The sequence below is a fragment of the Theropithecus gelada genome, chromosome 13 (assembly GCF_003255815.1).
Source record: "Theropithecus gelada isolate Dixy chromosome 13, Tgel_1.0, whole genome shotgun sequence".
Classification (NCBI taxonomy): Eukaryota; Metazoa; Chordata; class Mammalia; order Primates; family Cercopithecidae; genus Theropithecus; species Theropithecus gelada.
In genome coordinates, this window is record NC_037681.1 from 64,823,864 (window position 1) to 64,846,877 (window position 23,014).

General features: G+C 41.7%; 2 protein-coding genes across 6 annotated transcripts in view; one reads left to right on the forward strand and one right to left on the reverse strand.

Moving 5' to 3' along the window:
• Positions 1-17,586, reverse strand: part of PREPL (prolyl endopeptidase like) — a 52,743-nt gene extending 35,157 nt beyond the window's left edge. For 2 of the 5 annotated variants that reach the window (XM_025354824.1, XM_025354825.1), the window contains exon 1: positions 17,105-17,520. Coding sequence is in view for 2 of the 5 variants with exons in the window: in XM_025354823.1 (XP_025210608.1) it covers positions 15,239-15,457 (219 nt within the window). In the remaining 3 variants the exon portion in view is untranslated. Of the gene's footprint in view, positions 1-15,238; positions 15,780-17,104 lie in introns of all 5 variants that reach the window. The other 3 variants (XM_025354823.1, XM_025354821.1, XM_025354826.1) reach the window with 3 other exon arrangements.
• Positions 17,587-17,644: 58 nt separating this feature from the next.
• The window catches only part of CAMKMT (calmodulin-lysine N-methyltransferase), a 406,766-nt gene continuing 401,396 nt past the window's right edge, over positions 17,645-23,014 (forward strand). The window contains exon 1 of the mRNA XM_025353820.1: positions 17,645-17,878. Within this exon, the coding sequence (XP_025209605.1) occupies positions 17,723-17,878 (156 nt within the window). The 5' untranslated portion in view covers positions 17,645-17,722. The remainder of the gene's footprint in view (positions 17,879-23,014) is intronic.

Consider the following 23,014-nt stretch of genomic DNA (forward strand, 5'->3'; position numbering starts at 1 on the left):
AAAGAAGGTCAAAAGGGGTGCGGTTCGAAGATGGCTGAATAGGAACGGCTCCAGGCTACAGCGCCCAGAGTGTGGACAGAAGATGGGTGATTTCTGCATTTTCAAGTGAGGTACTGGGTTCATCTCACTGGGGCGTGTCAGACAGTGGGTGCAGGACAGTGAGTGCAGCCCACCAAGCGAGAGCCAAAGCAGGACGAGGCATCACCTCACCCGGGCCAAGGGAAACCATGACACACAGCACCTGGAAAATTGGGTCACTCCCACCCTAATATTGCGCTTTTCCAAGGGTCTCAGCAAACGGCACACCAGGAGATTATTTCCCGTGCCTGGCTTGGAGGGTCCCATGCCCACGGGGGCCTCCCCCATTGCTAGCACAGCAGTCTGAGATCTAACAGCAAGGCGGCAGTGAGGCTGCGGGAGGGGTGCCCGCCATTGCTGAGGCTTGAGTAGGTAAACAAAGTGGCCCAGAACCTCGAACTGGGTGGAGCCCACCGCAGCTCAAGGAGGCCTGCCTGCCTCTGTAGACTCCACCTCTGGGGACAGAGCAGAGTCAAACAAAAGGCAGCAGAAACCTCTGCAGATTTAAATGTCCCTGTCTGACAGCTTTGAAGAGAGCATTGGTTCTCCCAGCATGGAGTTTGAGATCTAAGAACAGACAGACTGCCTCCTCAATGGGGTCCCTGACCCCTGAGTAGCCTAAGTGGGAGGCACCCCCCAGTAGGGGCAGACTGACACCTCACACGGCCGGGTTCCCCTCTGAGATGAAGCTTCCAGAGGAGGGATCAGGCAGCAAAAATTGCTGTTTATCAATATTCACTCTTCTGCAGTCTCTGCTGCTGATACCCAGGCAAACAGGGTCTGCAGTGGACCTCCAGCAAACTCCAACAGACCTGCAGCTGAGGGTCCTGACTGTTGGAAAGTAAAACTAACAAACAGAAAGGACATCCACACCAAAACCCCATCTGTACGTCACCATCATCAAAGCCCAAAGGTAGACACAAAGATGGGGAAAAAACAGCAGAAAAGCTGAAAATTCTAAAAATCAGAGTGCCTCTCCCCCTCCAAAGGAATGTAGATCCTCGCCAGCAATGGAACAAAGCTGGACAGAGAATGACTTTAATGAGTTGAGAGAAGAAGGCTTCAGACGATCAAACTTCTCCGAGCTAAAGAAGGAAGTTCGAACCCATCGCAAAGAAGCTAAAAAGCTTCAAAAAAGATTAGATGAATGGCTAATTAGAATAACCAATGTAGAGAAGTCCTTAAATGACCTGATAGAGCTGAAAACCATGGCACAAGAACTACGTGACAAATGCACAAGCTTCAGTAACCGATTCAATCAACTGAAAGAAAGGGTATCAGTGATTGAAGATCAAATGAATGAAATGAAGCGAGAAGAGAAGAGTAAAAAGAAATGAATAAAGCCTCTAAGAAATATGGGACTATGTGAAAAGACCAAATCTACGTCTGATTGGTTTACCTGAAAGTGACAGGGAGAATGGAACCAAGTTGGAAAACACTCTGCAGGATATTATCCAGGAGAACTTCCCTAACCTAGCAAGGCAGGCCACTGAACATTCAAATTCAGGAAATACAGAGAACATCACAAAGATATTCCTCAAGAAGAGCAACTCCAAGACACATAATTGTCAGATACACCAAAGTTGAAATCAAGGAAAGTATGTAAGGGCAGCCAGAGAGAAAGGTCAGGTTACCCACAAAGGGAAGCCCATCAGACTAACAGCGGATCTCTCGGCAGAAACTCTACAAGACAGAAGAGAGTGGGGGCCAATATTCAACATTCTTAAAGAAAATAATTTTTTTTTTTTTTGAGACAGAGTCTCGCTCTGTTGCCCAGGCTGGAGTGCAGTGGCGCGATCTCGGTTCACTGCAAGCTCCGCCTTCCGGGTTCATGCCATTCTCCTGCCTCAGCCTCCCGAGTAGCTGGGACTACAGGCACCCACCACCACGCCTGGCTAATTTTTTGTATTTTTAATAGAGACGGGGTTTCACCGTGCATGCCAGGATGGTCTCAATCTCCTGACCTCGTGATCCACCCGCCTCGGCCTCCCAAAGTGCTGGGATTACAGGCGTGAGCCACCGCACCCGGCAAAGAAAAGAATTTTCAACCCAGAATTTCATATCCAGCCAAACTAAGTTTCATAAGTGAAGGAGAAATAAAATCCTTTACAAACAAGCAAATGCTGAGATTTTGTCACCACCAGGCCTGCCTTACAAGAGATCCTGAAGGAAGCACTAAACATGGGAAGGAACAACCGGTACCAGCCACTGCAAAAACATGCCAAAATGCAAAGACCATTGATGCTAGGAAGAAACTGCATCAACTAACGAGCAAAATAACCAGCTAACATCATAATGACAGGATCAAATTTACACATAACAATATTAACCTTAAATGTAAATGGGCCAAATGCTCCAATTAAAAGACACAAACTGGCAAACTGGATAAAGAGTCAAGACCCATCAGTTTGCTGTATTCAGGAGACCCATCTCACATGCAGAGACACACATAGGCTCAAAATAAAGAGATGGAGGAAGATCTACCAAGCAAATGGAAAACAAAAAAGGCAGGGGTTGCAATCCTAGTCTCTGATAAAACAGACTTTAAACCAACAAAGATCAAAAGAGACAAAGAAGGCCATTACATAATGGTAAAGGGATCAATTCAACAAGAAGAGCTAACTATTCTAAATATATATGCACCCAATACAGGAGCACCCAGATTCATAAAGCAAGTCCTTAGAGACTTACAAAGAGACTTAGACTCTCACACAATAATAACGGGAGACTTTAACACCCCACTCTTAACATTAGACAGATCAACGAGACAGAAAGTTAACAAGGATATTCAGGAATTGAACTCAGCTCTGCACCAAGTGGACCTAATAGACATCTACAGAACTCTCCACCCCAAATCAACAGAATATACATTTTTCTCAGCACCACATTGCACTTATTCCAAAATTGACCACATAGTTGGAAGTAAAGCACTCCTCAGCAAAGGTAAAAGAACAGAAATTATAACAAACTGTCTCTCAAAGTGCAATCAAACTAGAACTCAGGATTAAGAGAAACTCACTCAAAACCGCTCAACTACATGGAAACTGAACAACCTACTCCTAAATGACTACTGGGTACATAACGAAATGAAGGCAGAAATAAATATGTTCTTTGAAACCAATGAGAACAAAGATACAACATACCAGAATCTCTGGGACACATTTAAAGCAGTGTGTAGAGGGAAATTTATAGCACTAAATGTCCACAAGAGAAAGCAGGAAAGATCTAAAATTGACACCCTAATATCACAATTAAAAGAACTCGAGAAGCAAGAGCAAACACATTTAAAAGCCAGCAGAAGGCAAGAAATAACTAAGATCAGAGCAGAACTGAAGTCAGAGACACAAAAAAAACCCTTCAAAAAAATCAATGAATCCAGGAGCTGGTTTTTTGAAAAGATCAACAAAATTGATAGACCACTAGCAAAACTAATAAAGAAGAAAAGAGAGAAGAATCAAATAGACGCAATACAAAATGATAAAGGGGATATCACCACCGACCCCACAGAAATACAAACTACCATCAGAGAATACTATAAACACCTCTATGCAAATAAACTAGAAAACCTAGAAGAAATGGATCAATTCCTGGACACATACACCCTCCCAAGACTAAACCACGAAGAAGTTGAATCCCTGAATAGACCAATAACAGGCTCTGAAATTGAGGCAATAATTAATAGCCTACCAACCAAAAACAGTCCAGGACCAGATGGATTCACAGTCAAATTCTACCAGAGGTACAAAGAGGAGCTGGTACCATTCCTTCTGAAACTATTTCAATCAATAGAAAAAGAGGGAATCCTCCCTAACTCATTTTATGAGGCCAACATAATCCTGATACCAAAGCCTGGCAGAGACACAACAAAAAAAGAGAATTTTAGACCAATATCCCTGATGAATATCGATGCAAAAATCCTCAATAAAATACTGGCAAACCGAATCCAGCAGCACATCAAAAAGCTTATCCACCATGATCAAGTGGGCTTTATCCACGGGATGCAAGACTAGTTCAACATACGCAAATTGATAAACGTAATCCAGCGTATAAACAGAACCAAAGACAAAAACCACGTGATTATCTCAATAGACGCAGAAAAAGCCTTTGACAAAATTCAACAGCCCTTCATGTTAAAAACTCTCAATAAATTCGGTATTGATAGAACGGATCTCAAAATACTAAGAGCTACTTATGACAAACCCACAGCCAATATCATACTGAATGGGCAAAAACTGGAAGCATTCCGTCTGAAAACTGGCACAAGACAGGGATGCCCTTTCTCACCACTCCTATTCAACATAGTGTTGGAAGTTCTGGCCAGGGCAATCAGGCAGGAGAAAGAAATAAAGGATATTCAATTAGGAAAAGAGGAAGTCAAATTGTCCCTGTTTGCAGATGACATGATTGTATATTTAGAAAACTCCATCGTCTCGGCCCAAAATCTCCTTAAGCTGATAAGCAACTTCAGCAAAGTCTCAGGATACAAAATCAGTGTGCAAAAATCACAAGCATTCTTATACACCAATAACAGAGAGCCAAATCATGAGTGAACTCCCATTCACAATTACTTCAAATAGAGTAAAATACCTAGGAATCCAACTTACAAGGGATGTGAAGGACCTCTTCAAGGAGAACTACAAACCACTGCTCAGTGAAATAAAAGAGGACACAAACAAACGGAAGAACATTCCATGCTCATGGATAAGAAGAATTCATATACTGAAAATGGCCATACTGCCCAAGGTAATTTATAGAATCAATGCCATCCCCATTAAGCTACCAACGACTTTCTTCACAGAATTGGAAAAAACTACTTTGAAGTTCATATCGAACCGAAAAAGAGCCCGCATTGCCAAGACAATCCTAAGCCAAAAGAACAAAGCTGGAGGCATCACACCACCTGACTTCAAACTATACTATAAGGCTACAGTAACCAAAACAGCATGGTACCGGTACCAAAACAGAGATATATACCAATGGAACAGAGCCCTCAGAAATAATACCACACATCTACAACCTTCTGATCTTTGACAAACCTGACAAAAACAAGAAATGGGGAAAGGATTCCCTATTTAATAAATGGTGCTGGGAAAACTGGCTAGCCATAATGTAGAAAGCTGAAACTGGATCTCTTCCTTACACCTTATACAAAAATTAATTCAAGATGGATTAGAGATTTAAATGTTAGACCTAAAACTATGAAAACCTAGGTAATACCATTCAGGACATAGGCATGGGCAAAGACTTCATGTCTAAAACACCAAAAGCAATGGCAACAAAAGCCAAAATTGACAAATGGGATCTAATTAAACTAAAGAGCTTCTGCACAGCAAAAGAAACTACCATCAGAGTGAACAGGCAACCTACAGAATGGGAGAAAATTTTTGCAATCTACTCATCTGACAAAGGGCTAATATCCAGAACCTCCAAATAACTCAAATTTACAAGAAAAAACCAACCCCATCAAAAAGTGGGCAAAGGATATGAATAGACACTTCTCAAAAGAAGACATTTATGCAGCCAACAGACACATGAAAAAATGCTCATCATCACTGGCCATCAGAGAAATGAAAATCAAAACCACAATGAGATACCATCTCACACCAATTAGAATTGCGATCATTAAAAATCAGGAAACAACAGGTGCTGGAGAGGATGTGGAGAAAGAGGAACACTTTTACACTGTTGGTGAGACTATAAACTAGTTCAACCATTGTGGAAGACAGTGTGGCGATTCCTCAAGGATCTAGAACTAGAAATACCATTTGACCTAGCCATCCCGTTACTCGGTATATACCGAAAGGATTATAAATCATGCTGCTATAAAGACACATGCACACATATGTTTACTGCAGCACTATTCACAATAGCAAAGACTTGGAACCAACCCAAATGTCCATCAATGACAGACTGGATTAACATGGCACATATACACCATAGAATACTACACAGCCATAAAAAAGGATGAGTTCATGACCTTTGTAGGGACACGGATGCAGTTGGAAACCATCATTCTCAGCAAACTATCACAAGAACAGAAAACTAAACACCGCATGTTCTCACTCATAGGTGGGAAATGAACAATGAGAACACTTGGACACAGGAAGGGTAACATCACACACCGGGGCCTGTTGTGGGATGGGGGGACGGGGGAGGGATAGCATTAGGAGATATATCTAATGTAAATGACGAGTTAATGGGTGCAGCACACCAACATGGCACATGTACACATATGTAACAAACCTGCACGTTGTGCACATGTACCCTAGAACTTAAAGTATAATTAAAAAAAAAAATGATCAAAAGAAAAGAATAGGCATTCAAGAAGAAAACCCAACAGGATCAATAAACATAAGAAAAGATGCTCACTGGCCAAGAGTGGCAGCTCACGCCTGTAATCCCAGTACTTATGGAAGCTGAGGCAGGAGGACTGCTTGAGCCCAGGAGCTTGAGACCAACCCGGGCAACACAGCAAGACTCTGTCTCTATTTAAAAAAAAAAAAAGTTTTGGATTTTAGAGCATTTCGGATTTTGGATTAGGAATGCTCTACTTGTACTACAAGATATTAAAAAAGAAAGGTACTGTGAATTAGGCTACCTTACATCTACTTCTGACTCTACTAGTTTTCTAACTTAACTTTAGACTCTGTGGCTTTAGTTTCTTCATTTGTTTAGAAAGAATTCACATACTTCCTGATTTTAAAACTTATTATAGGCTGGGCGCAGGGGCTCATGCCTATAATCCCAGCACTTTGGCAGGCCAAGTCGGGCAGATTACCCTGAGGTCAGGAGTTTGAGACCAGCCTGGTCAACATGGTGAAACCCCGTGTCTACTAAAAATAGAAAAAATTAGCTGGGCATGGTGGTAGGCAGCTGTAATCCCAACTACTCAGGGGACCTTGGCAGGAGAATTGCTTGAATCTGGGAGGCAGAGGTTGCAGTGACCTGAGAAGGTACCACTGCACTCCAACCTGGGCAACAGAGCGAGACTCTGTCTCAAAAATAAATAAATAAATAAATAAATAAATAAATAAATAAACTTATTACAAAGCTATAGTAATTAAATGTGTAATACTGGCCTAAGGACAGACATATAGAAAAATGAGATAAAAGTTAGAGTCCAGAAATAAACCATCGAATTTATGGTCAGTTGATTTTCAGAAAGGATACCAAGACAATTCAATGGAAAAAGAACAGTCTTTTCAACAAATGTTGCTCAGACAATGGATATCCACAAGCAAAATAATAAAGTTGTACCCCAATCCGTTACACTGTAAACAAAATGAACTCATAACGGGTCATAGGGCTGGGCATGGTGGCTCACGCATGTAATCCCAGCACTCTGGGAGGCTGAGGCAGGAGGATTACCTGAGCCTAGGAGTTTGAGACCAGCCCACAAAACAAAGTGAGACCCTGTCTCCACCAAAAAATAAAAATAAAAATAAATTTAAAAATTAGCTGGGCATGGTTGTGGTCTCAGTTGCTTGGGAGGTAAGGCAGTAAGAGAGCATGAGCCCAGGAAGTTGAGGCTGCAGTGAGTCATGTTTGTGCCTCTGCACTCCAGCCTGAGCAACAGAGTGAGGCCCTGCCTTAAAAAAAAAAAAAAAAAAAAAAAAAGTATCAAAGGCCTAAAGAAAGAGCTCAGATGGGATGATTTCTGGGATATGTTTTCTAGCAATAAAATTTATGGTTATATGAAAAAAAAATTCATTAACTATTAATTCATTCTATAAACACTTATTGCTTATCTACGATGTGGCAGTCGTTATGTTATGTGCTGGCAAGATGTGTATTATAAAATTCTTGTCTTTAAGGACCTCCCAAAATAATGGGGAGACAGAAAAAGTTTAAAATGATGTAGTAATAGCAGAGAGGTAAATATAGTGATATGACTCCTATGGCTTCAACTTCTATCCATATGTAACAACTCTCCCCAAATTCCAGACTCAAATATCCAACTGCTACTAAAATCTCCACTTTACTAGTGAGTTACATTTATCCTTTCTAGTTCTTCATCTTTTTTTTTTTTTTGAGATGGAGTCTTGCTCCCACTGCACCAGGCTGGAGTGCAGCGGCACCATCTTGGATCACTGCAATCTCCACCTCCCGGGTTCAAGTGATTCTCCTTCCTCAGCCTCCCGAGTAGCTGGGATTACAGGTGTGTGCCACCAGGCCTGGCTAAATTTTTTTGTATTTTCAGTAGCAATGGGGTTCCGCCATGTTGGTCAGGCTGGTCTCGAACTCCTGACCTCAGGTGATCTACCCGCCTCAGCCTCCCAAAGTGCTAGGATTATAGGCGTGAGACACCACGCCTGGCCTTCTTTATCCTTAAGATCTGAATATCAGTAAGGTTACATACATGACTGTGAAATAAGTCCATCTGAAACATAAAGATAAACCGGATGTGTTTTAGAATTTTGAGATTTTTGGAATGTTAACTGGGTACCTTATCTCAGTTTACAGGGGAACAACACTCTGTAATCAAATGCAGTAACATTTTAGAACTAAACATCTACTGATTGGGATAAATAAAGATCATAATAGCTTTGCGTCAGCTTAGGTCAGGTTTTGCCCATTCTCAATATCCTCCAATCAGTTAAAAAAATCGTTTGTTTTCTAAGAGGCTTTTGGATTTTAGAATCCAAAGAGATGAGGAATTATCACTCAAGTTCTTCTAGTCTTCCATTAAGATGTCTCAAATAAAATCTAATCAGGGCCAGGTGCGGTGGCTCATGCCTGTAATCCCAGCACTTCGAGAGCCAAGGTAGGTGCATCACTTGAGGCTGGGGTTCCAGACCAGCCTAGCCAACATGGCAAAACCCTATCTCTACTAAAAATATAAAAAAATTAGCTGGGTGTGGTGGCACATGCCTATAATCCCAGCTGCTCAGGAGGCTAAGGCACGAGAATCACTTGAGCCTGGGAGGTTGCAGTGAGCTGAGGCTGTGCCAGTGCACTACAGACTGGGTGACAGAGTGAGACACTGTCTCCAAAAAAAAAAAAAAAAGCAATCACCCTGTAAAGACTCTCATCTTCACTCATCTGAGTTTCCGACAAGGCTTCCTACTTCCAATTTATTCTCTATTCTGTCAGAGTGATTCTTCTAAAATGCAAATCTGATTGTGCCGACATTTTTCAATAACATACTATTGTTTAAAAGGATCCAGCTCAAACTTTTTGCAAGATATACAAAACTACCTATACATGATCCCGCCCAGTTTGCCTCTTTTGGCTCATCTTCGACCATTTTGTTTTGTTTGTTTTCTTGAGACAGAGTCTCACTCTGTCGCCCAGGCTGGAGTGCAGTGGTGCGATCTTGGCTCACTGCAATCACTGCCTCCTGGTTTCAAGTGATTCTCCTTCCTCAGCCTCTCCTGCCTCAGCCTCCTGTGTAGCTGGAGTTATAGGTGCACACCACCAAGCCTGGCTAATTTTTGTATTTTTAGAAGATACAAGATCTGAATATCAGTAAGGTTACATACATGACTGTGAAATAAGTCCATGGTTTCACTAAGATGGTTTCACCGTGTTGGCCAAGCTGGTCCGGAATTCCTGACCTCAAATGATCCACCTGCCTCGGCCTCCCAAAGTGCTGGGATTACAGGTATGAGCCACCGTGCCTGGCCATCTTTGACCATTTTGGCTCTTCTAATTGTAGTGATGTCCTCCTCAATTCTGAGCTTTTACACATGCTGCTCCCTCTGCCTAATTCATTCTCTTACTTTAGATCTTGATTAAATGTTACCTCCTAAGAAGGGCAATTCTGACCATAGTAACCAAAGTAACTTCTCAGCGGGTAACATTTAATCAAGACCTAAAATAGGAGAAGGAACTAATCAAGTAGTGGTGAATAGGATTAAGGAATAGTACACAAAGGTCCTAAGATAGATGGGAAAGAGTCATGTTCTTCAATCTGGGAGATGACCACTGAGGCCTACCCAAAGTAAATGGGGGCAATTTGGCATGAAATGAGAGAGGGGTGAGATTGTGCATGGCCTTAGGAGACATGATTAGGAGACTGGATTTTAAGTTTCTGTAATAAAAGTTTCCGTAATAAGTTTTGGAAAGTTTTAATTTGGGAAGTGACATGATTTAATTTATATTTTAAGATCATTTTTCTGATGATATGGAAAATGGGTTGGAAAGGAACAAGAGGGAAAGCCAAGAGCCTGGTTAGGAGTCTTTACCAGTGGTCCAAGTAAAAGATAGCTAGAGTGATGATGGTAGAGATGGAGAAATATGGACAGGTTCAATATATATTTTGGTTAATACATGTTTCTGAAAATATGTTAAACATGATGACATGATGGTATACATAATTTGGGGTGTATAAACATTAGGTTATAACTAGACCATCAAATTAGTGATTTACTGATTATGAATTGTTTGGATGAGACAAATTGATTAAAGTAGTAGACTTGGTGGTATGGAGACATGGCAAAGATCACAAAGCTAGTTAGGGATACACTCTTAATGGACATGATGGCAGGACAGCAGTGTTCTAGCTTGAACAAATGAGTAAATAGCAATGAAATAAAGAAGAGCTGAATCGGGGCTGGAGAAGTAAAGTTCAATTGTAGATAGTTTGTTTGAGAAGTCAGTGAAACGTCCACCTGGAGATTGTTAGGTAAGCAGCAAAATACTGTGTAGCTCAGAGGGGATTCTGGGATGATGACAGTAGCTGCTATGTCCCTTCAATCCACGGCCATGGATAAGATTATTTAGGAAGAAATTAAAGAGAGAAAAAGGACCAGGACCAAGTGCTGAGAAACCTCCAAATTTAGAGGTCAAATGGAGGAAAAGTTTGAAAAGCAGACTGAGGAGAATAAGCTTCTAAGGTAAGAGAAAAGTCAGAAAAGCCCAAGGAGTCATAAAGCCCAAGGAGAAGAGTCTTCCAAGGAGGAAATGGTCAAATATGTCCAATTGGCTGAGAGAGCTTATTCAAGAGGATGAAAGAAAAACAACCACTGGTTAAAATATGTAACACCTTGGGGTGACACTGACAAAAGTTTTAAGGAAGGAGTGGAAGCCAGACCCAAGCAGGTTAAAGAATAAATGGAATGTGAAGAAGTAACTAATAATGAAGTTGTACCTGTAAGGTAGTCCCACTCTGAATTATTATGAATTATTATGAAATGAATTATTATGAATTATTATTATGAATTATGAAAAATTAATGAGACTACCATTTATTTTTCTTTCTGGCATTCCTGAATTTTCTTTTAAAATTTTTCTTTCCTCCTCCTTTCCTGACAATGTTTTGAACTTACTAGTTATAACCAGTGGTTCTTACAAGTCACAGATCATAGTGAAGAAGCCAACTGTCAACCAATCTATTTAAGAGCTTTTCAACCTGAAACTGATTTAAGAAAAAAACAAGATACCATGTATATATATGTGTGTATATATATGTGTGTGTGTATATATGTATGTATGTATATGAGACTATTGCAGAAGCTGCTAATCTCTATTATAGAAATAGGCAAATGACATGTTTGACCAAAGGATTTAGTCTTCTCTCTTTAATTATTCAATTTCTTTTTTGTATCTTGTTCAAATTATCACTATTAAAGATTTTGGGAATTATTTTCGTAGGCAGAGCAGAGCAGGATGATGTGGAAGATAAAGAAATGTGATATCTGGATGGATGCTAGTCTTTGAATATCACTAGCTGGCTTGTAAGTATAATGGAGTAAGTTCATCTTGCCATCTGGCTAATGTAAAATGGAAAGCTGAGGTACTTGCCAATAAGAACTGTAGAACTGAATGAATTCAATAAGGTTTAGATCAGCAACACTTGATCATCAAACATTTCCAGTTTCTAAATACAGGTCCACTGTCAGTCAAGCTGTGAGTTCCAGAATTACTAACTTCAAAAAAACAGATCTGGGGCCGGGCATGGTGGCTCATGCCTGTAATCCCAGCATTTTGGGAGGCCAAGGTGGGTGGATCACCTGAAGTCAGGAGTTCCAGACCAGCCTGACCAACATGGTGAAACCCCATCTCTACTAAGAAATACAAAAAAAAAAATTAGCCAGGCATGGTGGTGGATGCCTGTAATCCCAGCTACTTGGAAGCTGAGGCAGGAGAATTGCCTGAATCCAGGAGGCGGAGGTTGCAGTGAGCTGAGATCACGCCATTGCACTCCAGCCTGGGCGACAAAGCAAGACTCCATCTCAAACAAACAAACAAAAAACAGATCTGTAGGCCTCAACCATAGAGATTTTCATTATGCAGATGTGAGGTGAGATCCAGGAATCCGCATTTCTAAAAAAGCTCCCCAGGATTTCTGATATACAGTTAGACTGCAGCAGTTGATACTGAAGAGTCCCCAAACTTATAGGCAATAATTTGCTGCTAAGGTAATAAGACAGAGGTATAGAATCATGAAATTTTAGCACCTGGAAGACTTTCCAGAGAATGACAAGTTGAAACTTGCTTTTTTTTTTTTTTTGAGACAGGGTATCCCTGTGTCACCCAGGCTAAAATGCAGTGGCACAATCTTACTGTGCCTCAACCTCACTGCAGACTCAACCTCCAAGGCTCAATCAATCCTCCCACCTCAGCCTTCCAAGTAGCTGGGATTATAGGCGTGAGCCACCATGCCCAGCTAATTTTTAGTCTTTTTGGTAGAGATGGGGTTTTGCCATGTTGCCAAGGCTGGTCTCAAATTCCTGAGCTCGGACAATCTGCTCACCTTGGCCTCCCAGTGTTCTGGTATTACTGGTGTGAGCCACTATACCTGATCAGAACTCCCTATTTTTTTCAGTCAGGAAGATTAAGAGTCCTGATTAGTTCACAGTCACACCAATCGTGGCTAGATCTTTTGCCTTCTAGCATTCCCATTACACCTGCTACTTTCTGTTCCTTAACTTATATTAGGTAATAGCTCTTTAAACAGATATATTTTAATTTACATAAAAGCATTAACTACTTTTTCTACATTATTGCACCCTATAAAAGCGGATAGAGTTGGAACTAGTGAATGCTTGCTGAAAGAAGGAAATGTGCATTCTTGTCTACAGGTGTTTTCACAGCTGCAGGGACATTTATAAAGCTTCCCCAGGTCTCAGTCATCAAAAAAGATGAAGACCATGGCTTTTATATTACATCATTTCTCATAGAGGGAATGGTTGATACATGACATGCGAAAGCAGGATCACTGTCTCAGGTAAAGGAACTACTAAAAGAACTATGAATACTTGGAGTCACTGAGTCAGGTTAAAGTTTCCAGGTAGTGGGAATCTATAAAAGAGAACTGAAAAGTTGCTTCAGGGACAAATGGAGGGAAAAAATAGTCAACCTTCCATTTAGAACGTGAGCTAACATCACAGCTGTTACTCTGATGGTAATTCCTGCCTACTATTTATACACTAAGAGTTAAGACAAAGTACAACATGAGAAAATGTTCTAAACACAATGCAAAATAAAATAACCTAAAGGTCCAAAATTTAGTTCAATAGGTGAAATTAAAAATTTTCTTTCTAAAGTAGGAAAGATGTACAAAAACTACAAAAATGAAATAAAAGGAAGATATAAAGAATTTCTAAATGAGTAATTAAGAAAGTGCTAAACTAAGGCAAGACACTATGAAAGGGAAAAGAATTTCAAAGACTAAAACATAAAGGGTAAAAGTCTAGGAAGACTAGAGGGCTAACATATAAAAAGTTAAAGGCAAAAGAGAGACACACACAACACCCAAATAGGTATCAGCTAAGATAAGTGCAAAAATTGAACAAAAACTAGAAAAACTGAGTAAAATTAGATTAAAAAGTTTCTAAAATGAGAAGAATCTGCCCAAGTGTCCATCAATAGAAGAATGGATAAACAAAATGTGGTTTATACATACAAAGGAGTATTATTCAACTATAAAAAGAAATGAAGTTATGATACAGGCATACAACACAGATGAACTTTGAAAGCATTATGCTAAGCCACTGAATTGCATACTTTAAAATGGATCAAGTGGAAAAATTTTGTTATACTTTATCCAAAGAAAGGAGGAAGTCAAAACAGACTAAAAGAAGAATCAGTATGCGACAAAACCAGAAATTAAAATAAAAAAGTAAAAAATATATTAAAATCATAAATATGTGAAATTATTGCAAGAACACCACCCCCAAATATCATTAAGGAACCTAAGGAACACAAGAAGTAAAAGGTAGGAGAGGGAAGTCAAAGCAGCAGCAGCACAATTAGATAATTTAATCTCAAGTAAGTAGGATGACTATGTAATTTACCATCCTAATCAGGACATATTTGAGAGGAAAGGGGACACTATTAATAATTACACAGGGACAACAGGTGTAGGCTGGAGCTGTCCCAGGCATAAGTGGATACGTGGTCACTCTCTATATAAGGGCAATCGGGTCCTCAAGGTTGAGTTCACGCCCACAGCTTGGGGTCTGGCAGAAGTACAACACTCCGACAGCGTCTTCCTGAAGGACTCAAGTGGTCAAAAACGCAAGACTGGTTTTCATTTTTTTACAGAGAAATAAAACACAATTCATGGCCTTTACTGAAGTGTACTGATTCGTGATTCATACAACAATGGGCATATCATGAGATTTTATTAAGAGCTATAATTTAGTGTTCTTGAAATTTTAGAAGGCTGAATTATACTTTGAAATGCACTGGCAGGCATACTAAGGAAGTCCTGAGGTGAATCGTTTTATATAAACCTACATTTTTATATATTACATTAGAGCCCTACAAATATATGTATACACTCTTTTTTTTTTTTTTTTTTTTTGAGACAGAGTCTCCCTGTCACCCAGGCTGGAGTGCTGTGGTGTGATCTCAGCTCACCGCAACCACTGCCTCCCTGGTTCAAGAGATTCTCCTGCCTCAGCCTCCCAACTAGCTGGGATTACAGGTGGGTGCCATGACGCCCGATTAATTTTTGTATTTTTAGTAGAGACAGGGTTTTACTATTTGGCCAGGTTGGTCTCGAACTCCTGACCTCAGGTGATCTGCCTGCCTTGATGGATATCCTCGTTTATACTTACATTTGACTAGAGACAACTGAGACTTGAAAATTTGAAAAACCAAGTTAGAATTACTGAGAAAATTAGTAGCTCCGATGTTCTACCCATTCTTTATTTTTAAACTAAAATTAATCTTAATGACCTACAAATAGGTTAACTTAAACAGTCCATACCTTACATGAGAAGCTCCGACTTGGGATGTTTCTTGCTAACTCTGATATCTTGGGTTTATTTTGAAGACACTTGGTTAGGTGATATTTTTTCAATTTTATTCTATTGTAATAATGATCAGCGAAGTTATAGTGATTCAAATGCTGTTTCTGCATGCATTTTCCAAGGTGAGGAATACTATACTTCAAAGTTTGGAGAAATAATTTGGTCTTCTGCTGCATGGTACCAAAGTCCCTGGTTTATGCTCCTTTTGGGGCTGCCAGCACACGAATGATTTTATAGGTATGATTACAGAGTAGTGGGTTCTCAGAGTATCTAAGATCAGCAGTTCTCATTGCTCCTTTTCAGGGCCATGCCCTGCTTAGGTTATGAGTAACTTCAGACAGCTGATAACTTAGGCTAACTAAATCTAAAAACGTGTGTGAGTTAAAGTTTCATTCAAATCATACTTCTTGGCAGATGTGACTTAAATGTCTCATTTGTAAAATTAATCCTATCAGGCTCAAACTATGCAGCACTGATTCTGGCACACATAGGGGCAAACTAAAACAAAAAAACAAAACAAGAAACAAAACAAAAATTTGCAAATAAGTACACAGACTTAATGGGATATCTCAGGAACTCAGGGCTGTAAAAGGTAAAAAGCCTTTGGTCTTACATAATTATGAACATATCTTTGGTATGTATGTGGAAGATAAACTGGAAAAGCCTAATTATTTAATAAAGGTGGGGGAGGGAAGATTAATTATTGTTGAGTGTTAACTAAGTGCCAGGTGCTTTTATCTTGTCTAATTTAAATTTTATATAGACTTGATAAATTAGATACTACAATGCACATTTTACAAGTTGCCAAACTGTGGCTGTGGGAGGTTCTAAGCAACTGTTCCAGGTCACTTGGACAGTAAGCTATATAGCAAAAATTCCAATTTGTTTTGGTTCCAAAAATTGGAAAACTCAACTATGGATTTTAACGTTAAAAAGGTATTTAGTGCTTTAACTAAAACAACAAAAAACCCCTGCAAGATGCACAAATAAAATGTGAGGCCATCTCTGGTTTGTCAGGAGGTAGCTTTTATTAACCTTGAGAGCTAATAAGTAGTTAAGAGTCAGAGAGACCTGGGTTGAGGTCTTAGCTCCAACACTTAACTGTGTCTCTGGGCCTCAGTTTCCTTATCTGCAAAAATGAAATGACACCATTTACCTTCTAGGGTTGTTGTTGTAAAAACAAAATGAGGCAGTTTAATGTTAAGACCATACAGTGCCTGGCACGTAGTGACCACTCAATAAATGGCAGTTGCTGTGATTTACGTCAGGAATAATCTAGGTCTATTGCACACAGCTGAACGTCATTATGGACGTCTTCCACAAAATACCCCCTGGTATCAAAGGTAGAAGGCTGCGTCAAATTTACCATAGATCAGATGCGCTACGACGCCCCCGCCCCCTTTAATCCCTTTCCATGTCGCAGCAAAATAATGGGTGATTGGGGGTAGAGAAGCAACACTAGTTTACTAGCCGACACTAGTAAAAAAAGGGGAAAAAAGACCCGAATAACAAGGGCCTGCAAAGGTCCTACATCACCACGTCCCCACACCCTTTATCCATCCTTCATCCTCAAGGAGAAGACAGTATGCAAGGCTAGGATGGGGGTGGGGTAGATAAACGGGTGTTCTCGGGAGAACCTATTCGTTTTCCCCATGCAACTCTCCACCCCAGGGATGAGGCGATCTGAATGCAACAGGGAGAGGGACCAGGTGACACGCACGCAGTGCTGGGCCATGAGTCAAAAAGCGAGGACCTGGGGACTGAGGGGTGGGTGTGGGGAGGAAGGGGAGAAGGGAAGAGACCAGTACACTCCCCATACATACGCAAATTGAGAGAATCAGTCCGGCTCTGGACACAAACCAGTGAAGGCAGGCCGGAGAACCTGAAGCTCTCAGAGAGGAGCAGATGTCACCGCAGGCACGTCCAGCCGAAGTCTGCGTTCCGCAGCCCACAGAACGACAACCTACCCAGAGCCGCCTAGAGCTGGTTTGCAGCACGCCGAGCTACGTAACCTCAGTCTACCACGAGCAACAGGCAGATTTCGCCATCTTTGTTGTGGTCAAGGATTCTTCTGGCGTTCCTGGGTTCTTTAGTCTCAAAATATATAAGACTCTTTGTTCTTTGCTAGTCTTCTGAGCTCGAGATGAAGCAGAGAAGACTAAGACAATGAGGAACAGCGTTCCAGTAGCCCTGCCACATTTCTCTAACCCTCTGGTCCGCCCTCACTCAAGATGGCTACCAGCAAAATGGTGCAATGACGTGACAACGCGGCCCTGGTTGCCAAGGAGATGCGAGTACCGGAAATGCGGAATTCGGGGAGGGCGCGCATGCCTGGGTCGTTGCGGGCGGGGGGGGGGGGGGGGCAGGCGTCACAGGTCCTGACAGGGAAGAAGTTGGCAGGTCCTGGCAGGGGACGAGCTGCGGTGGCGGCACCTCCGGGTATGGAAGGCTCCAGTGAGATGGAGTCGCGAGTCGCGGACGCTGGGGCCGGTGAGACTGCGAGAGCAGCGGGCGGCGGTCTGGCAGTTGGCTGCACCACTCGGGGGCCCGTAGTCTCGGCGCCCCTGGGAGCCGCCCGGTGGAAGCTCCTGCGGCAGGTAGGGGAGAACCTGCTCGCCTCACCTTTGCCTCTGGTCACTCCCCCTCACGTACCAGGGGAGCGACCGTTCGCAGCTCTTTCCTCTTGGCAGTTCTGGGAGTCCCTTCTCAGTTTGCCGGGAGCCACCTGCGAAGCTCCCCCTCGCTTCACCTAAGTGTCCCATCCAAGAGGAGGAATAGGTGGGGTTGGATGAGGAGGAAGACAGCCAAGGCTGAGCTCCTGGGAAACTCTGATCGAAGTAGAGGAACCCCTTCTATACATTTTTGTGCGTCTGGGGGACTTTTCCCCTTCTCGCCAGTCTCTGGTGCGCCCGCCGCTCCCCACTGCTCTTTTCCTGCTTCTGTTTTGCTTCCTTCCCCAGGTTTCTTCTAGCTTAACTCCCAGCCTGGTTCTAGTTACTGATGTTCTTCTGCACCCTCTGGCCCCGTCTTTTGCCCAGCGTGGTTGACTGTGCCGGGACTGAGACGCGGCACGCGTTCCCTTGGCATCTTCCGTACAGCGGAGCGTGCAAGGAGTAGGAAGAGCTGACCTCCTCTCCCACCGAGGTCTCAAAGTTCAATGATTATCTTGTAGTTTGAAGTGATCAGCGAGATTCTCCGTGTCCAAAGTGGTTTAGTTAAAGTGTGTTCGTTTGTTGAATGATGGTATCTTCTGGTACTTCAAAGTTTCTGCTGTTACTTAGAACTTCTCTCGTGCAAGCTTGACGGAAGTTCTGATTTATGATCACTCACATTCTTCGCTCACTTCTTGAAGTTAATTTAAGTCTGGTTATTGTTTTTACATACCAGTGTTATGCCTCTGCCTGAAGTTTTCTGCCTAAAGCTTTACTCAGGAGGACATTTTTCCATTTCTGACAGTTGTGTTTGGAAGAGTTTCCCAGCTATTGCCACTTTACTTGAGATTGTGCTTTTAGTATTTTGAGGGTCACTTTGTTTGCAGTTGCCTTGAGTCACCTTTTCATACAGTGGTCTTTTAGTGCTTTTGGAGTTATGAGTTAAGTAGATCATCAGAGTTAATTAAAATTTATTTGCTGATGCATTGACAGTCTTTCCAGACCAGTAATGATCTGGTTTTGCTATTGTTACAAATGGTATTACAGGATAAGAAAATGCATGTCCTCACAGATCATCATAGGAAGTACCTATAATAAAGTAAACATCTGATTTTTTTTTTTGTTTTTAATAGTGACCACTGAAATGAGATCTTGGACTCAACCCTCCTCCTCGCCCCCCCCCCCCCCCCGCTTTTCTTTTTGAGATGGAGTTTCGCTCTTGTTGCACAGGCTGGAGTGCAATGGCTGCCATCTCGGCTCACTGCAACCTCCGCCTCCCGGGTTCAAATGATTCTCCTTCTTCAGTCTCCCTAGCAGCTGGGATTACAGGCATGCACCACCACACCTGGCTTTTTTTTTTTTTTTTTTTTAGCAGAGACGGGGTTTCTCCATGTTGGTCAGGCTGGTCTCGAACTCCCGACCTTAGGTGATCCACCCACCTCGGCTTCCCAAAGTGCTGGGATTATAGGCGTGAGCCACAGTGCCCGGCCCCCCTCCCGTTTTTTTTGTTTTGTTTTGTTTTGTTTTGATACAGAGTCTTACTATGTCATCCAGGCGGGAGTGCAGTGGTGCAATGTTGACTCACTGCAGCCTCTGCCTCCCTGGTTCAAGCAATTCTCCCTTACTCAGCCTCCCGAGTAACTGGGATTACAGGCGCTCACCATCACACCCGGCTAATTTTTGTATTTTTAGTAGAGATGGAGTTTCGCCATTTTGGCCAGGCTGGTCTCGAACTCTTGACTTCAGGTGATTCACCTGCCTTCCCTCCCAAAGTGCTGGGATTACAGGCCTGAGCCACTGTGCCTGCCGCGCCCACCACCCCCCCGACTTTTTTTTTTTTTGAGACGGAGTCTCGCTCTGTCGCCCAGGCTGGAGTGCAGTGGCGGGATCTCAGCTCACTGCAAGCTCCGCCTCCCGGGTTCCTGCCGGACTACAGGCGCCCACCACCTCGCCCGGCTAGTTTTTTGTATTTTTTTAGTAGAGACGGGGTTTCACCGTGTTAGCCAGGATGGTCTTGATCTCCTGACCTCGTGATCCGCCCCTCTCAGCCTCCCAAAGTGCTGGGATTACAGGCTTGAGCCACCGCGCCCGGCCTTTTTTTTTTTTTTTTTTTAAATAAATGAGCTAGGGTCTTACTTAGCAATCCTCCCACCTCATCTTCCTGAGTAGTTGGGATTACAGGGGTATGCCATGATGCCTGGCTTTTCAGTGATTCTTAGTGTAGTAAAAGCTACAGCATTTACGTTCATTATAAATTGCGGTCTAAATGAGAACAGTGACAAGTTTCAGCTGTGGCTGTTACATGACCTCCCCACACGTTCTGACATTGAAACTTTTGGTATACATCTGCCTGCTTGGAGTCTTTTTATCTTCTCTACTTGGTGAATGATTGTTCATTCTTCACACTTCCATTTCAAACTACTCTTCTGTGAAGCCACCCCTAATGCCTCTGGGCTAAGTTAAACCCTCAGCCCACTCTACTAGTGAGCCCCTTATATTATTTTATGATCATGTGATCAGGGTCTCTCTTTATTACTAGAACGGGCATTCTCCCTGGGAAAAGGTGATGTTTTATTAGATTATATCCTCTGCATCTAGCACAGGACCTGGTTAATTGGTTTTTAGTAGATGTTGTTAAGTGTCTGTGGAAAGCCTGAGAGTAAGGTCAGTCTTTAAATGGCGCATAGCACCTAGTCCTTAGTGTATTTTATCAGTAAGTTATTGCTCAGTAAGAACCACAACATCACAGTGGCATACAGCAGTTAATATTTGTTTTGTTGGTGCATGTGGGGACCACCTGGGAGCTGACTGACATAGGCTGTAGTCACCTGGGTATCTCTATGATGCACATGTGGTCCATATGTCTCTAATCTTTGGACTAGTGGGCTAAAGTCCTCATGGTGATAGCAGAGGTATAAGAGCAAGCCCAACCACAGAAACACATTTTAAACCCCTGCTCACATCATGTGTTTACTTCCTATTGGCCAAAGTCAAGGGGCAGGGAAATACAACTCCTTCCTTGGAGGTGACAAAGAGGAAGTGAATCTTTTTCTATTATAATTTAATCCATCACATATATTAAACATTTACAAGCTCTTAGTAAATGTATTTCAAATGAATGAACCATTCCTATCTTATATGCATCTAGTACTGGAAAACTATAAGGGATCTAAGCAGTGCTAGAGATATGTGACTCCTTTTCTCTCTCGTGGGACATCTGCAGAACATCTGCTCTGTCTGCTTGTTTTTTCCTTTACAATTCTGTCTTTCCATTACCCTATAGAGCTCCAGTGCTGTCTCATGGCCTTTTACTTTATGTTAACTGTTCAGTATTTTCTGTGTTTTGTAATTAACAAAACACAGGTTTTGAGAGAAAACCTGGTTGACCTAGTGCATCATTTGGTTCCAGGTTACCTGATAAATTGCCAAAATTTGAGTCAAGCGAGTACTTAAATTAGATGAGGTCTGGAAGTTTATTAATCAATATCAGTAGAGGTTATGGATGTTGTTCTATTTTCCTCTTTGTTGAGTCTCATTACATGTTGACAAAGATGGCCACTGGCAACTCCAGACTTTCATATCCATCCAGCTAGTAATCCGGAAGAAATAACTCTTTTCCCCAACATCCAAATCATTTCTTCCAAAGGACTCTGATAGGCCAAGGTTGGACCAATTGCTATGTCCAGAATGGGGCACTTTGGCTAACCTGGGTCATCAACCCACCCTGTGGCAGGTAAGGTGTAACAACCTCACTAGAATTACATAGAGTGAGGGAAGGGCAGTTCCTAAAAGGAGGTGATGTAGGGCAGATGGAAGAGTAGCAATGACTGTTACACGTGTATTTACAAACCACCTACCGAATGAAAAATCTTGCCTAGAGGTGTGACTACCTGGCTGAAGAATCTGATTATGGAATATTTCACAGTACAATTTATATTAAAGCAGGATGCTTTTACCTGGATTGGCTAATTGAAAAAGTTGGTTAAGAGGTGAATTGTAATAACAATACATATTCCAAGTGAAGTTATTTTCTGAGTGTCAAATCTTTCTAGATATTTATAATTCTTCAAATGTTTGTAGTTGGCTTCCAATACCTAAATTGATAGTAAACTTTTAAGCAACTTACCTTTATCTTTCTAAAACATTCAACTTGGCTTTTAGGGTAGCGACAACTCCCTTTTAGCTCTATGTTATTAGTTTTGTAATATTTAATTAATGACAAGTTAAATATTTAATTGATGACAAATTTAATTTATTTAATGACAAGTTAAATATTTCATTGATGACAAATTTAATTTGTTATTTTGAAGAACAAGTAGAATAAAAAGGTTTGTGAAGAAGCACAGTTAACTTGGCAAGCATACAACTTGACACTGGCATCAGATGCATCTAAATCTTGATCCAGTCCTAGGTCTACCACTTGCTGTGCGCTCTTCACTGATCTGTATCAAGTATTTAGATTGTTATGGAATGTATTTTTGTTTCACCTTTATTCTTTTTCTTTTTTTTTTTTTTTTTGAGACGGAGTCTTACTCTGTCGCCCAGGCTGGAGTGCAGTGGCCGGATCTCAGCTCACTGCAAGCTCCGCCTCCCGGGTTTACGCCATTCTCCTGCCTCAGCCTCCCGAGTAGCTGGGACTGTTTCACCTTTATTCTTGACTTTGTTTTATATCCTTACTTTTGCTTTCTTTTTTTCTTTCTCATCCACTTTTCACAAATGGTATCTTGTATTGTTCATCTTTTTAAGCCATCTTAAATCCTTTTGGTAATGGGTGTGATGTAAGTCTTCTGTAAGTTGTCGGAATTTGGACAACTTTTTACTTTTCTAACCTCAGTTTTCTCTTCACTTAATGGGAGCAATAACACATACTTTGGAGGGTTGTTTTGAGTATTTGACATAATATTTGTAAAATGCTTAGCTTGGAATCTGCCATGTCATAGACTCACCATAAATAGTAGCTATTATTATTATTATTATTTGAGACAGAGTCTCACTCCATCACCCAGGCTGAAGTACAGTGGTGTGATCCTAGCTCACTGCAACTTCCATGTCCTGGGTTCAAACGATTCTTGTGCCTTAGTC